This window comes from Heloderma suspectum, chromosome 5 (genome assembly GCF_057233095.1).
Source record: "Heloderma suspectum isolate Gila_16-S chromosome 5, 16-S_ref, whole genome shotgun sequence".
Taxonomy (NCBI): Eukaryota; Metazoa; Chordata; class Lepidosauria; order Squamata; family Helodermatidae; genus Heloderma; species Heloderma suspectum.
Genome location: NC_139462.1, coordinates 127,419,605 through 127,432,964, shown reverse-complemented (window position 1 = coordinate 127,432,964; position 13,360 = coordinate 127,419,605). Strand labels below are relative to the sequence as shown.

The 13,360-nt window shown below is 48.8% G+C and overlaps 2 protein-coding genes across 4 annotated transcripts; both read right to left on the bottom strand.

Annotated features, from left to right (window-relative positions):
• Window positions 1-54: 54 nt before the first annotated feature.
• Window positions 55-13,231, bottom strand: BECN1 (beclin 1). Of its 3 annotated transcripts, none has more exons than XM_084857336.1 (13): window positions 12,993-13,231; window positions 11,475-11,626; window positions 10,950-11,078; window positions 10,170-10,237; window positions 9,573-9,631; window positions 8,495-8,585; window positions 8,136-8,272; window positions 7,603-7,797; window positions 6,728-6,874; window positions 5,643-5,792; window positions 5,429-5,489; window positions 1,711-1,853; window positions 55-611 (listed from the first exon to the last, which is right to left on the bottom strand). In XM_084857336.1, the coding sequence occupies exons 3-13, from the start codon at window positions 11,074-11,076 to the stop codon at window positions 443-445; spliced, it is 1,347 nt and encodes a 448-aa protein (XP_084713462.1). In that variant the 5' UTR covers window positions 11,077-11,078; window positions 11,475-11,626; window positions 12,993-13,231; the 3' UTR covers window positions 55-442. The 3 variants fall into 3 exon arrangements, with proteins under 3 accessions (XP_084713462.1, XP_084713461.1, XP_084713459.1); XM_084857335.1 differs by having other exon boundaries at window positions 11,525-11,626; XM_084857333.1 differs by lacking the exon at window positions 11,475-11,626.
• Window positions 11,620-13,231, bottom strand: LOC146344426 (uncharacterized). The gene is made up of 2 exons (XM_084857338.1): window positions 12,292-13,231; window positions 11,620-11,831 (listed from the first exon to the last, which is right to left on the bottom strand). The coding sequence occupies exons 1-2, from the start codon at window positions 13,131-13,133 to the stop codon at window positions 11,708-11,710; spliced, it is 966 nt and encodes a 321-aa protein (XP_084713464.1). The 5' UTR covers window positions 13,134-13,231; the 3' UTR covers window positions 11,620-11,707.
• Window positions 13,232-13,360: the final 129 nt, after the last annotated feature.

Here is a 13,360-nt window from a genome sequence, read left to right as displayed (position 1 = left end):
AAATACTAAATACTTCCATGGCTGTCAGCGATGAATAAGGATACTGTGTTCCTCTGGAATACAAACTGGTTTTATTTATTTTTGTGTTTCCTATTGCGTAGTAACCAATCTGCAAGCATGAATTACCTCATAGCTAAGTCAGTACCCATAACACATCTGAAAGTTGTTAGGGCAGAAAAAGGAGACCTAAGTGAGCCCATCCTACTGGCTAGTCCTCAGTCACATCTTTCTTCAATAGCAGCAGTGTGGTACATCTGACAGATATTCAACCATAAGATGAAGCAGTTTGCTTCACGTTTTAAGTTTTAAGATGACGTGTTTCGCAGACTTCTTTTCATCTCGTAAGGTGATGTACGGCTGTCCCAAGCCCAGTCCTGCTTTTAGCATCATTGAAACAAACTGCAGATGTATTACAGGACAGAGTTTTTCTCCATTAGCACAGTCATTTATTATAGAACTGGGAAGAGACCCAGGCTAGACCCCATTTCAGGTTTGTCAACATGAACTTGAGTGCTTTTGTCCACTGCTCCTCCGAGTTAAACTGAGTCTTAATGGAGTAAGACCCACCACTTCCACCTGTGTCTTCAATCTTGCCCTTCTCCACATCCATTCTGCATTGGAGAAACATATTCTGTCAGGCTTCCAAATTTAACTCCTGGCTGCTTGTCTTGGGACACCATCACATTCCCCTCTAGTTTATCAATAGAGCAAACTTCCCTTTTTTCTGTAATGCTCCTATTTATTAATTGTAAAATATAAGCGCTGTGTAAAGGTTCCTGCTCAGGCAATTGCCCTCTTCTCCCCACTTTAATATCTTCCTAATATCACCAAAGCAAACTTAGCTAGAAGGTAAAACTGGACAACACACTAGGGCACCTGCTCTTGCTCCAACAGTAGGGAACTCTGAAGAAAAGATGCGCTTGCTTTAATAAAAGTTCCACAATCTGGCAGACAACACTTGAATGATGCTGCAAGAGATGCAAATGCCCAATAAGGCACAGAGTAGACAGATTCAAAGCAGGACAGGAGAAGCAGAAGGGAGTACTTTAGTAGCTACTGCTTTCACCAGGAAGTTCAATGGCAGAAGAAACTGAATGAGCCAAAAGACTTTCTTATCAAACACAGGAACCTAGCTCACAGCTTGAGGGGCCTGCATGACTAAATGGTTATTATAGGTAGAAGGGTCAAGAGGGGCAGAGGTTCCTTTTACCAGAGTAAATGTTTTACTCTCTCTGGGTGCAGTCCTACTTGAGGGTGTGCAAAATTACTGGTCTGGGTAAAGCCGCAGAAACCCTGTGTACAGAATGAGCAGAAACCTAGGAAAGCAAGAAGGCAAGCAGTGTGCTATCCTGTTAGAGTCTTTTAAGATAACAAGTATTATGAGAACAGAGCAAAATACAATCTACTCCAGTAACGTTTTCAACAACTGCCAGTCAGATACTGAAGGCAACCTTGCAGCTATGCTGCCTCTAGTGGTTCTGTTGTGCACCTGTACACTGGTGCACCACAGTATTCTATTCAGTTTGTAACGCCATGGGATAAGGGACAATCACAAAACACCCAGTGTTCATGAAATGTGCCTACCATGAATACAAAAACACTTTTCTCTGTCCCATATCTCCCACTAGTCAGTAGCAGTGGATAACTATTGTTCAGAGAAAGGGGAAACCCTTTATTTCTACCCACTTTCCTGAACTAGTGCCTTTTTACCTGTAAGGCAAACAGAAGCGCGTCTCGCCCTTCTCCACTTCCTCTTTGAACTGTTGCACACAATCCAGGAAGGCCACCATGGCATGGTCAAACTTGTTATCCCAGAAGAATCGCAAGCCTCCTGAACAGTAGAGGGGCAGCTCCTTGAAGACACAAATGCCAATACCAGAAACAAAAGGGATTGCTCTGCAATTGCCCCAAGATTTTGGAGGTGCTGCTTTGTCTTTTTAGTGAATCAAGAGCACCCCTGCTCAGTTACACCATCCATACTGTGGGAGTATAAGTCAGCTTCAACCTTCTGCCCCTACTGTTCCCCCAAATGAAGTCCAGGGCAGCAGGAGTCAACAAGTTAGAGAAATGCTTTACTATAGTGGGGAGCAAGTGTTACCTTTTCCCTCAAAGTTTCAACTTTCAGAATATTCTTTTAGAGAAAAATGCTCTACTGTTGAAAAGCCATCTACGATAGGGGTGGGCAATTTGGGGGCCAAAACATCTGGAGGACCACAACTCCCATCATCCCTAACCATTGGCTATGCTGGCTAGAGCTGATGCAAGTTGTAGGCCAAAACTTCTGGAAGGCCACGAGTTGCCCACCCCTGATCTAGAATGCAGATAAATAGTAGAGCCTCAGGTGAGCCACACTCTGCAACTGGGAAAATAGAATTATGAAACAATTCAAGTTTTCACTCCTTTCCTACATATACTACATGGAAGTGCCATTAGATTGGCTGAGAACATCCTTTTAATTCAGGGATGGACAACATCCTTTTAATTCAGGGATGGGGAACTGCCAGCCCACACCCACCCTCATCTCTCTCATTCTCACCATGATCCAACCACAAGGAAGATGAGAGGGAGGTGAAGGCAGGCACACACGTGAAATCAAGAGGCCCAGCCATGGAATGCAGTGGCTAGAGTATCCTGCCAAAAGATGCTCTAGCTACCACACTCTGTTGTTGGGCTTCCAAGTTCACATGTATACTTGCCTGCTGCCTCTACTACTCTCCCTCTCCTTGCCACAAGCCAGCAGCCAGAGAGAGCAGGAGAAAGATGCCAAGAGGCATTTAAACCCCAACTGCAGTGGAGCACAGAGGCAGGACAGGAAGCAGGAGGGAGATGCAGCCTGGAGGAGGATGCAGGAGGGAAGGAAAAGCTCTTTATAGATTGGTTGGATGAAGGAGGGTGTGTGGGTGGGAGAAAGAGCGGCATGGTGATGATCTCAAGGTTATTATTAGCTTAAGAATCTTAGAAAGGGATGTGTGTGCAATGATCCTAAGGAAGGGTGGGGTGGCTCTGACCCCACATTGCTGGCATGCGGCCCCTGAAACATTACCCCCAAGGGAATGCAGATTTCAGCAGAAAAACAGTTCCCCACCAGTTTTAATTACTTCAAGAGTGCACAGAGAGACAACTCCTTACCAAAAGGAAAGATAAAAAGGACAGCAGGCTGCATTTTCCTTGAGACTTAACAGAATTTAAGTCAGTATTAAAAACCTTTGTAAAGCCTTTGTTTTCAGTACTATTTATTTATTTGATTTATACCCCGCCTTACTACCCAGAAATGGCATTCAAGGCAACTATGGCCTGGATCCAGATTTAGGGTGCAATCCTATGTATGTTTAGACAGAAATAAATTCTACAATTCTTAGCATTCTCCAGCCAGCATGGGAATATTGGGAACTGTAGGACTTTTTTCTGCCTAAACATGATTAGGACTGCACCTTTAGTCATACTTAGAAGTAAGTCCATTGAAATCAGTGGAACTCAAGTTAGTCATGACTTCAATTTAAATTATTCTACTGTTAAGTATGACTAAAGCTGGATCCAACCCTATGATTTATTCTAGACCAGTCGGATTCCTGGAAAAATGTGGAAGGTGAAAGCATTCTAGGGGAATTAGTGGCAATCACTTGCTTCCTCATCTAAAAAAGTGTGCTGAACTGAAGTGACAGCAGGAGCAAGCCACAGTAGAATGAGATAGAAGATCATAGATTACAATAATCACTATGTACAGAAACATGGAAGGATGGGGAAATCCTCTACCTATCACCACCTGATGAATTCTGGTAGGGAAAGAACTATGCACTTCTGCTTTTAAACTTCAGGAGCCCCCCGCCTATCTAAGAGATTAGAAAGAAGTGCCTTACCTTTCCCCTCAACTGCCTGTACTTGAACCACCCAGGTGCAATGAGTCAAGACAGGTATGTTATCCCCAGCCCCCTTAGATGGAGATTATTTGTTCATGCTTTATCCTGAGACTTGGGCAGATTCATCAACAGTGGGCTGGTTCACACAATTGAACAGCTCACTGTGGCTTATTTACGCCTCGGTGAGCTGTGGTGGGTGCCTCTGGCCACTGTGAATATTCATTGCCCAGCTGCAGCTTGTCATGCCTTGTGAACCTGGGTGGTGGGGATTGTGCAAGGGTCAAACCACCATCACATAACCCATGGCCTGCTCTAGGCTTAGCCATGGTGGCTATTTTGATCATGCAAACCGGGCCAATGTCTACAGGAGTGGAGAAAACCCTGGCAGTTTTAGAGGTAACACCCCTGGCAACAGTAACGGTGACATATTAAGACATCCAGAAACCTGCCAAAACAGAGGGCCAGATGAACTCTACCCTGCTGTTCATCCATTGTTACTCAAATACATTGCCCTTCTCTCTTGCAGAATGTCTGCTCAGACTCAGGACCAAATTATATATACTAAGAGGCTGCCAAAAAGCACATACCTACACAAGTGCTCCACACAGCTAAGGCCCCATCTAAAAAAATCTCCTGGCCCATGTGCCAGCCCACTGATGTACCCCAGATATCTGTACTCCAGCAGAGTGGCTAGGCCATTATATGGTCATTCAGAAGGCAGTCATGCCATTGCCATTCAGTACCAATTCCTTTTACATGGCTGGACCAGAGACTGGTTCTGTGCACGTGCAGCACATATTTGGGCTGATGCATGGGCTAACAGCTGTTTGAAAAAAATGCACTTGGGTTTCTGAAGAAATGTCTATTTCCCCTCCTCCATGTCCCTTTCTCCTCTGAGGGACTCAAGTTTCCCTCCTCTCCCCATACTCATCCATTCCATGCTATGGGAGCAGCCATGGAGAGGGAAGGAGAGATGCCCAGCTCTCTCTACAGCTCGTTCTCCTCCTGGGAAGCAAAGGGTGGGGCTGGGAGATAGCGGAAGAGTTCTAGCAAGCTTCCCATGCGAGATTGTGCATGGGGAACCCGGGCTCTTACCACCAACTGTTGTTCCCAAAGAAGAGAGCTGATGGCTGGGCAGCTAGATTCAAACTATCTCCACACAGCAGCAGCTGGGACCCACCCTCTCCTCATGTAGCCAAGCAAACAGACGGATGTCAGCACATCAGGGAGGGAGACACTGCCTCTGCCCAACTTCTTCTATCCCTCCTTGCTCAAAGTCTTTTTTCGCTTTCTCCTATCGGTGCCTCGGCTACTGTAAAGAGAACAGGCAAGACACACAGGAACAAAGAAGGAAGGAAACCAGCACAGAGGAGAACAACAGCCACAAGCCCCATGAGCAGCAGATCAAACGGCCTGTGGGGGCCTGGCTGAGGGAGGGCAGACGCCTGCCCCAAGGGCTGTAGGGTTGGCACCTCTACTAGACAGAACAGTCTAGAAGTCCAAAACAACAAGAGGTGCGTTGAAGACTGGGATTCTAGCAAGCCTAGACACAAGGAAGCCAGATTTCTTACCTTGGATTTGTCCATGAGAGACTCTAAGTAAGAGTGGTTTCCATATGGGATGAGACGGTACCTGCAAGAAACCAGATGAGCCACCTTGAGAATCGTTTGATTGACAGGTGGAGTACAAGTCTCTGAAATGGATAGAAAGGAAGGCCATTAATCTAAGAGCTCCCCTAGCCCAATGGCCAAGAAAGGGGGAGGTGGCCTGGGTCTCTGCTCTTGCCTTTGAAAGGTCAGGCCCATCTTGCTGGCGAGGGCATGGAGCAGCAGCACGGTCTGCCCCCAGGCTGCATTAATTTCATTCCATTCTACAGGGACGCTAGGGAGGCGCCCCAGGCGAAAGTTGTTTATTGTGCCAAACTGTCCGCTGTGCCTGTGCAAGAAGGAGAGGTCCAGTCAGCAAGCCCGTGGGGCAAGAAAGTCTCCGTGAGACTGCACAAGGCTTTTCCCAAGGCAGCTTGTTAAATGCACACAGTTATCGAGGAACAAAAAAAACCTCTGAAAAACAAGATCCACAGCTATCATTAACAGTCTATTTTACCCACAGAACACCCGGCTGTTGAGAGTCTCACTTGTCTCCTTCAACCCATGCTGTTCACAGCAGACTACCAACTCTTGAGCGTTTCAGTTCAATTAACACAAATGAACACAAACCGTGGCTTTAAGACAAAGACCATGGGCTCTTTGGCAAGGGTCAGATCTGGCTTGCTATTCAAGTACTACTAGCATTTTTTTTTAGCATGAAGAGTATACAACTTATGATACAAAAAAGGAGGGATGAGACCCTTGGTCACATGCCAGGTAACCCAGGGCTCCCCAGGAAGGGGTGCTATGGGGCAGAGGGGTATATGTGCCTAAGGGGAAAATGAGAGTTCCCAGCCTTGGTAATGGGCGGCCAAAGGGCGGCAGGGGAGAATGCCAAGAGCTGACATCCCCCCGCCAAAAGAGAGAGTAACAAGAGCAGGCCAGGGAGGACAGTCACCCAAAAAGGGGCCCCCTCCAAGCCTCCCCCATTCCCTTTGAAGCAGATGCGGAAAGCGAAGAGCGCAGAGTCCAGCTAACTGAGGCTGTGTAGAGCTTGCAGATGTAAGCACTCAGCAGGGAGCCCAAGGAGAACTGTCACCTTCTCTTTGCAATGCTGACCAGAGGGCCTTCAGGCACTCTCAGCGCTGGGGAGAAGTCTGCACGGCCAAGCAAGGCTGCTGCAGGAGTACAGGCACTTCAAGACATTCTCCTTACCCTGGTTCTGCTATAGATACTCCACCCCATCCTCCCCACCCCCACATCTAGCCAGCCGCCTTGCCTTACCAGATATGGAAGGTGGCATTAAACACGTTAGTTTTCTTTAGCTTGTCCAGCTGCATTTGGGCATAGCGCATTTGATTATCAACACTTTTCAGTTCATCATCCAGTTCCAGTTGTTGCCGCTTGAATTCACTGTACTCTTTCTGGTACCTCCAGGGAGACAAGGTTATCCATCCATGAGTCTGACCCAGGACACCATCCCTCCCCAAATACTATACAAAATGAACTGGGATCAGCAGCACACAAGGTGGTAGGTACAGAAAACCAAGACCTCTTTTATTAGAAGGGAGAAGAAAATAAGGTTTAATAAGGATGAGATGAGACAGAGATCAATATTTTAAGGACTGAGTTGTAGTACGGGCCCTGATGTGGACAAAGGGAGGCAATTACTGGCCAGTGCGCAACACAGACCCCACCTGGCCAAAGACAAAAAGAAAACAAAAAGGGCTCAGCTATCTGGGAACCATGTACTGCTTTTCTTCTTTTCAGGTATATCATGAGGCTATATACAATTTACTTGCACCTTACTAGCAAGGCCTCAATGGGAATGGAGTCAACTCATAGGTAGAAGCTATTGCAGAATGCAACAGAGACAGCATAAGGCCTGCGGGAGAGGGCTGAGAAAGAAGTAGTATAACAGAGAGGCAGTGAGGAATAGATAGGGAGCCAGTGCAGAGATTTAAGAAGAGGGGAAGATGCTTTTAGCATAGGAGAAGGGGCCTGGGGTGGGGGGATAAGGAAAGGCCAGCAAGGAGGAACTTGGAAGACAGTAGCCAAGAGGAGAACATGGATACGGGTTTAGCAACAGATTCAGCCAAGAAAAGACAAGTCCTGGCGATGCTGACAGTGCCAAGACTTGGTAAGAGCGTAGCACTCACTCAGCTTCCTCTTGATCCAGCCGCTCTGCCTCAGTCCTGACCTTCTCAAAGTCTTCAGCCATTGTCTTGCGCTTCTGCTCCACCTCCTCCAGCTCCTCAATCAGTCTCTCCTCCTCGAGAGCAAATTCCTTCAGCTCCAGCTGCAGCTTCTCCTTGTCATCTTCATTCATCTGCTCCAGGATTTCCAGGCATCTCCTACAGCCAACACCCAGGCATAAGTAATGTAGGGAGGGGCAAAAAGCTATGAGGTACACACTGTGGGCCTACCTCCTTCTCACCCACCTGTACTGAAATCCAGGCCACATCCAGTATCACACTTATCTCTATAATCATGAGTGCTAGAATTTTGCTTTATTTTAAAATGGAAGCTGTGTTCATGCAGCATAACTGTAAATGCGTGAGACACACATACTGCCTTCTTCAGTGGAAGTGATTTGGGGGAATAGAAGCAAAGGCTCTTTTCCTTTCCTCAGCCATGAGGCCATTTGTAGGCTGGCACTCTTGCAACATCCCTGAATTCTGCACTCACTCACTTGTAGTTCTGGCATTCATTCTCTGTGATGTTGAGCTGTGTGTCCAGCTGATCCAGAAGTGTGTCAGTGCATTCTTCACAGAGAGGATGATCTACATCTGTCTGGCCGGACATGATGTCAAACAGGTCCCCTGTAACCTGGAGGGAGAACAGAAATCATTTTTAGCAAGGAAAATGGAAGACACTCCTATACGGTGTAAAATGAGAGACCAAGTCCAGCAAAACTGTTACACTTTCAGTTTGGGCTTACTCAAAAAAATCAAATTCAAGGTAGCCAAGTTCTGTACTTCTAAAAGCTCAAATCTCTCCAAAGCCTCCCTGAAAGATGCACAGCACACTCAAAAATCAAGGACAACTTGCCTTGAGTCTTCTACTGAGGTTTTCCATGGTGCCTCCATCAGAGGCCTCTCCAATCAGAGTGAAGCTGTTGGCACTTTCTGTTGACATCATCCTGGAAAACAGTATGAGTTTCCTATGAAGGATATTCCTACAGACTTTTACCAAATGCTCAGAGATTACTGGTCACTGCAGTTCACCCTTTGCCCCACGTATGCCTCTAAAATTCCTAAATGAAGTCTTGCTTCCATAGCCAAGATCAGAAACAAGTGAGAAAATGTTTATCTTCCATCTACTTAGAGGAAGGCCTGCTGGGATTTGCTCAGCACATTGGGGCCTCAACCTGAAAGAGAGAAGATGGCCTAAGATATTAAGGACAGACCTTCATGGTTTAAAAGAATAAATATATTTGGATCCGACCCATACCCGATAATCCCTTAGATTTATTTTGAGGGTCTATTACAAAAATGTTTTCCCTTCATCAGTGTGCAGCTTGGCTACTTTATTCAAGTCATCTGAAGCACCTGCTCTGTAAGCAAGTTTTACAGTACACTTGCTCTCATCTAGTGGAAAACCATGGGCAGGATTGCATGTTTTCATCCTGGGGCAGAAGTGATTGAGGTTCGAGCTCACAGCAGTGGGAATCAGACACAAAATGGTCCTTTGATCCCTTCCAACCTCGGAGGCACAAGTCAAATTCCAAAGTTCCTTCTCAAGATATAAGTGGGCAGTCTGGGGCTGATGAAATATAGGAGCACATAGAAGGCCAGCTAAAAATGGTCAGTGCTTAAGAGAATATGAAGAGAATTTTAAAGAAAGGGAGCAGAGGCTGAAAAAGCAATTTCCTTTCAAGTCTTACAAACAGGGATTAGAATTCAGGTTTCTGTCACCACTTTTCCCATTTGTTGGAATATGTAGAACTCTTGCTCTGCTTCACAACTGGGTGTATATATATCCATGGGGACTCCACGGAAGATCTGAATGCAATAGTCCCAAGAGGCTTGGCAGACTCACAGTTTGGGCAGTAGCAAAATTTGCAACTTCTGAGAGGGGACATTTACTGCAAATGCATGGGGCAAGAAACAGAGCCCCTGGTCAATACCTGGCTGGGGGGATGAATCTTCGGGACACGCCATCCTGGCGGTTTTCAACAAACAATTCCTGAAAAGAAACTCAGCATCAGCTGAGGGTCTTCACCACCAGGAGAGCATCATCCAAATTCAAAACTCCTTGCTAGAGAGCTAGTCAACATGCCCTTAGTGCAGCCTTGCAAATAAGCTCACAAGCTTTCCAGATGTGTGCATGAAATCCATCAGCCCTTAAACAATTCTACAGCCCACCTATCTACATGTATTTATGCATCATAGGGCAAATTAAAACAACAGGGGTTAGATCCAGATTTAAGCATGTGCAATTGGGCTGGCAGAAGCAGACTTCCCACAGTAAATGCTACACAGAGGGTCAGGGGACCCTGCTGAATGGGTGAGCTGTGATGCAGGGGTGGGGAAGGGGGATCTCTGAACACTGGGCAGAGGCATCTTCCTTGAGTGGAGCCGTTCTGTCAATGGAAGGTTGATCCTGAATCCAACCCCAGGTCTGGCAAGTTATATGCCAAAAAAGAAACATCTCTTATTGTGGGCTAGTGGTAACTGCAAGGCTGCCTTAGCTTTATTGTAAGAGTAATACTCTAACGCTTTACCTCTGTCAAAGCAGTCTCTTCCTCCTGTACATCCCCCAGTTTTGCTGGAGCAGTAGTAAGCAGAGGAGCTAGACAAAAGATAATCAGTTACCAAAAGAAAACCCAGAGGATTACTTTACTAACATTTTGTGTTTCTGTGTGTGGAGACTAGTTGTGGCTCAGCAGCAACAGAAGGCTGTCTGCATCTGCACAGACATACTCTCTTTTTGAACTATTTCTTCCATATTCTTAAAAACAAAAATAGCAACACTGGCCCATCAGTATAAAATCCAAAACCCAGAATCAGGCAATACCTTTATTAGGACAAATTGAAATGCTACAGAAGATTGTGCAAGCTTTCAAGTTCTCCAGAACTGTTCATCAGGCTAAGTAGTAACACCAGCCAGTGACTCGTTCACTCTGCAATCACCACTTTGAAACCAATTCTATACTGCAGATCTTACAACCACAAGATCTGGTCTAATTTTTGAACTTTCCTGCTTCATCTCCCATCCCCTGTCTCTTATAACCTAGCCTGATGCAAAGCGGTTGGACCTAATCAAGCTATTGTCTAACTGTGGACTTCCCCTCCCCCACATCCAATTTTGGACTCCATATTTAAGGCAATGATGACGGGTTCTGGATCTCAGGCTTATGAGCACTGCCTCAGATTAAGTTCCGTTGACACCTTTCATGACAACCCTATATGCCACTTCCCTGGGATTCTCACCCTGGTTGACATCTGTCTCCACCCACTTGGACTGTGCACCATGTTGGCTTTTTTCCCTATTTTTTTTATACCTGTCAGTTCTTGGATAGTGACTTTGTCAAGGACCTTGAAAGATGTGTCCAGTTTAAGGGGTTGGCTGCAGCGCTGGCAAACAAAACTGACCTGCATGGTGCAGGCAGGTGACTTTAACCCATCCATATCTGTGGTGGAGAGAAAAGAGAACAAGGATCCTATAACCTGTGTATGCTGCTTCTAGCATTCTCTAGGTTGCTACATTTATAAAAGTCTACCTTATGGCTTAGATCTGACATTTCTGCTGTAACCCACCCCTGCCCCTGCCCCCCAGGTCACCAGGAAAAACAGTCAGAGCCCCCTCCCCAACCTTTTTGGGTTGGTGGACATATTTGGAATTTAAGTGTATCATAGGCACTCTCACAAAATGGCTGCCACCGTGGGCCTGGCTAGTCACAAAACAGTCATTTCCTAGAAAGCAAACTGATAAGAATATTTATTTAAATATATTAAGAGCCTCATTAAAAAAAATTCTATGCATCTTACAATTGCTCAAGTTGCTCAGATGTGATCATGTCACCCACCCAAGCCATCTCCATATTCTACACAGCTTCAACAGAAACACCAGTCATACCAGCTGGAAAATCCCGCAGAGCCCTCTGGAATCCATCAACCTCTGGATGGGACCATCCTTGTAGGCCCACCACCCTTGCAGAGGGAGACAGCCACTGCTAGCCTAAATCATAACAAGAAGTGCTGTGACCATGACAAGAAACAGCTTGTAATATCCCCCACCCTCAGACCCCGATCAACCTGCTCAGTAGAGAAAACCAGATCTAGAGCGTGTCTTGCTACATGAGCTGCTTGCTCCATATCTGGTGGCCTCAGCGTGAATGTTGAGATCCTCATGCCTATGCTCCGGAGGCTGAAAGAAAAGTAACCTATGCACAAGGCATAGGTCCAAGACACAAACCCACTCTTTTGAACCCAGTGTCCCAGTTAAAAAATGTTACTTAGAAAGCCTTAAGAAATAAAATAAAAAACAGGAGAGGCTAGCAGCCAGAAGCCTGGCAGGCACCAAGAGAGGTGCCTGCTGGCACACTGATGCCCACAGGCACTGGAGACCCCAGGAATTACGTATTAACCCCTTCGAAAACTGGAGCTGCCACTGCGGGCGGGCGGCCCTTAAAAAGAGACCCGCCCCAGCCAGCAGAACCACGAGCCAGGCGACAGCCGTGAAGTGGCGGGTTCCGCTCGGAGCCAGTGGCCAGACCGCGGCCCCGCTGAAGGCGGCGGGAGGGGCGGCGCTGCCGGCGGAGCGCAGCACCGGGGCCAGGAGCGCCCGCTTCACGCGTCGGCCGGGCAGGCCTGCGCCGCGCCTCCCCCTGAGCGCGGACTCACCCCGGGGCGCCACAGCGCTCGGCCACGGGCGCGCAGCTGCTCGGGGCGGGGGCGGCAGGGTCGCGCTGTTCCCGCCACGGCCCGGCGCTCCCTCCCGGGAGAAACGCCACCCTGACGGCGCCGGCAGGTCTGCCCCCGCGCGGGCGGCCCCGCTTCCTTCCCGCGCCAGGCGATTCCATCGCGCTGCCCCCGTATAGAGGGGGCCGGAAATGGCGGCCTGCAGCAGCCCTGCGTCGCCGCCCCCGCTCCCACAGTTTTAGATCAGTCACGAATGACGGGAATTTGAAAACTGAGGGCGCGCGGAAGGCTCCCGCGCTGCCTGGGAGGCGGGGGCACCGGAGGACTCCGAGCCACGGCACGCCGCTCGGGAGGCCGATCCAGCCCGCCGTTGCGGACGCTCCCTGGAGACGCTTCGGCACCCAGCCGTCATTACGCTGGTTATGCGCCCTGCCGACAGCCAGAACCGACGTGACCAGAACTTGGCATCTATGAGCGCGCAGCGGCAGAAATCTGGCTTCTGGCGCCCGCCCGCCCCCGAACCACCAGGAATCAGCCGACAGCGACGCACAGCAGCCCTCGCCTAAGGGGGCGCGCGAGCGGCCAGCTCGGCCTCCTAGGGGCGCTGCGACACGGCGGATCGAATCGCAACACAGACGCCTGGCGCGAGCCCGGATGAGCGGCGCCCCCGGTATCTCTCTCACCGGGGCAGCTGCGCGGGCCTCCGGGCGCCCGTCTGCAGGGCCGCGGGCGGGCGGTGTCCCCGTGTCACGGCAGCCCAGGCAGCTCCACAGCACCTTCACACGGGGTGGCGGGGCCCCCAGCCTGGCCGCCTTTCGTCGCATGGGGCCTCGGGCGCCCCCACACGGCCACCCGCAGGCGGCGGCGGAAGCCGGCCCCGCGAAGCCGCCGCCCAACGGAAGCGACACCTCGCTTTCCGTTCGCCGTCATCCGACGGCGCGCCGCTTTTTGCGCAACGCAAGGACCGCCCTCCCCGTCCACCGCCCATGCGCGTCGCTCCCGCCTTCCTGTTTCTATACTCGCTCCAACTTCTTCGCTCACGTGCCCCAAA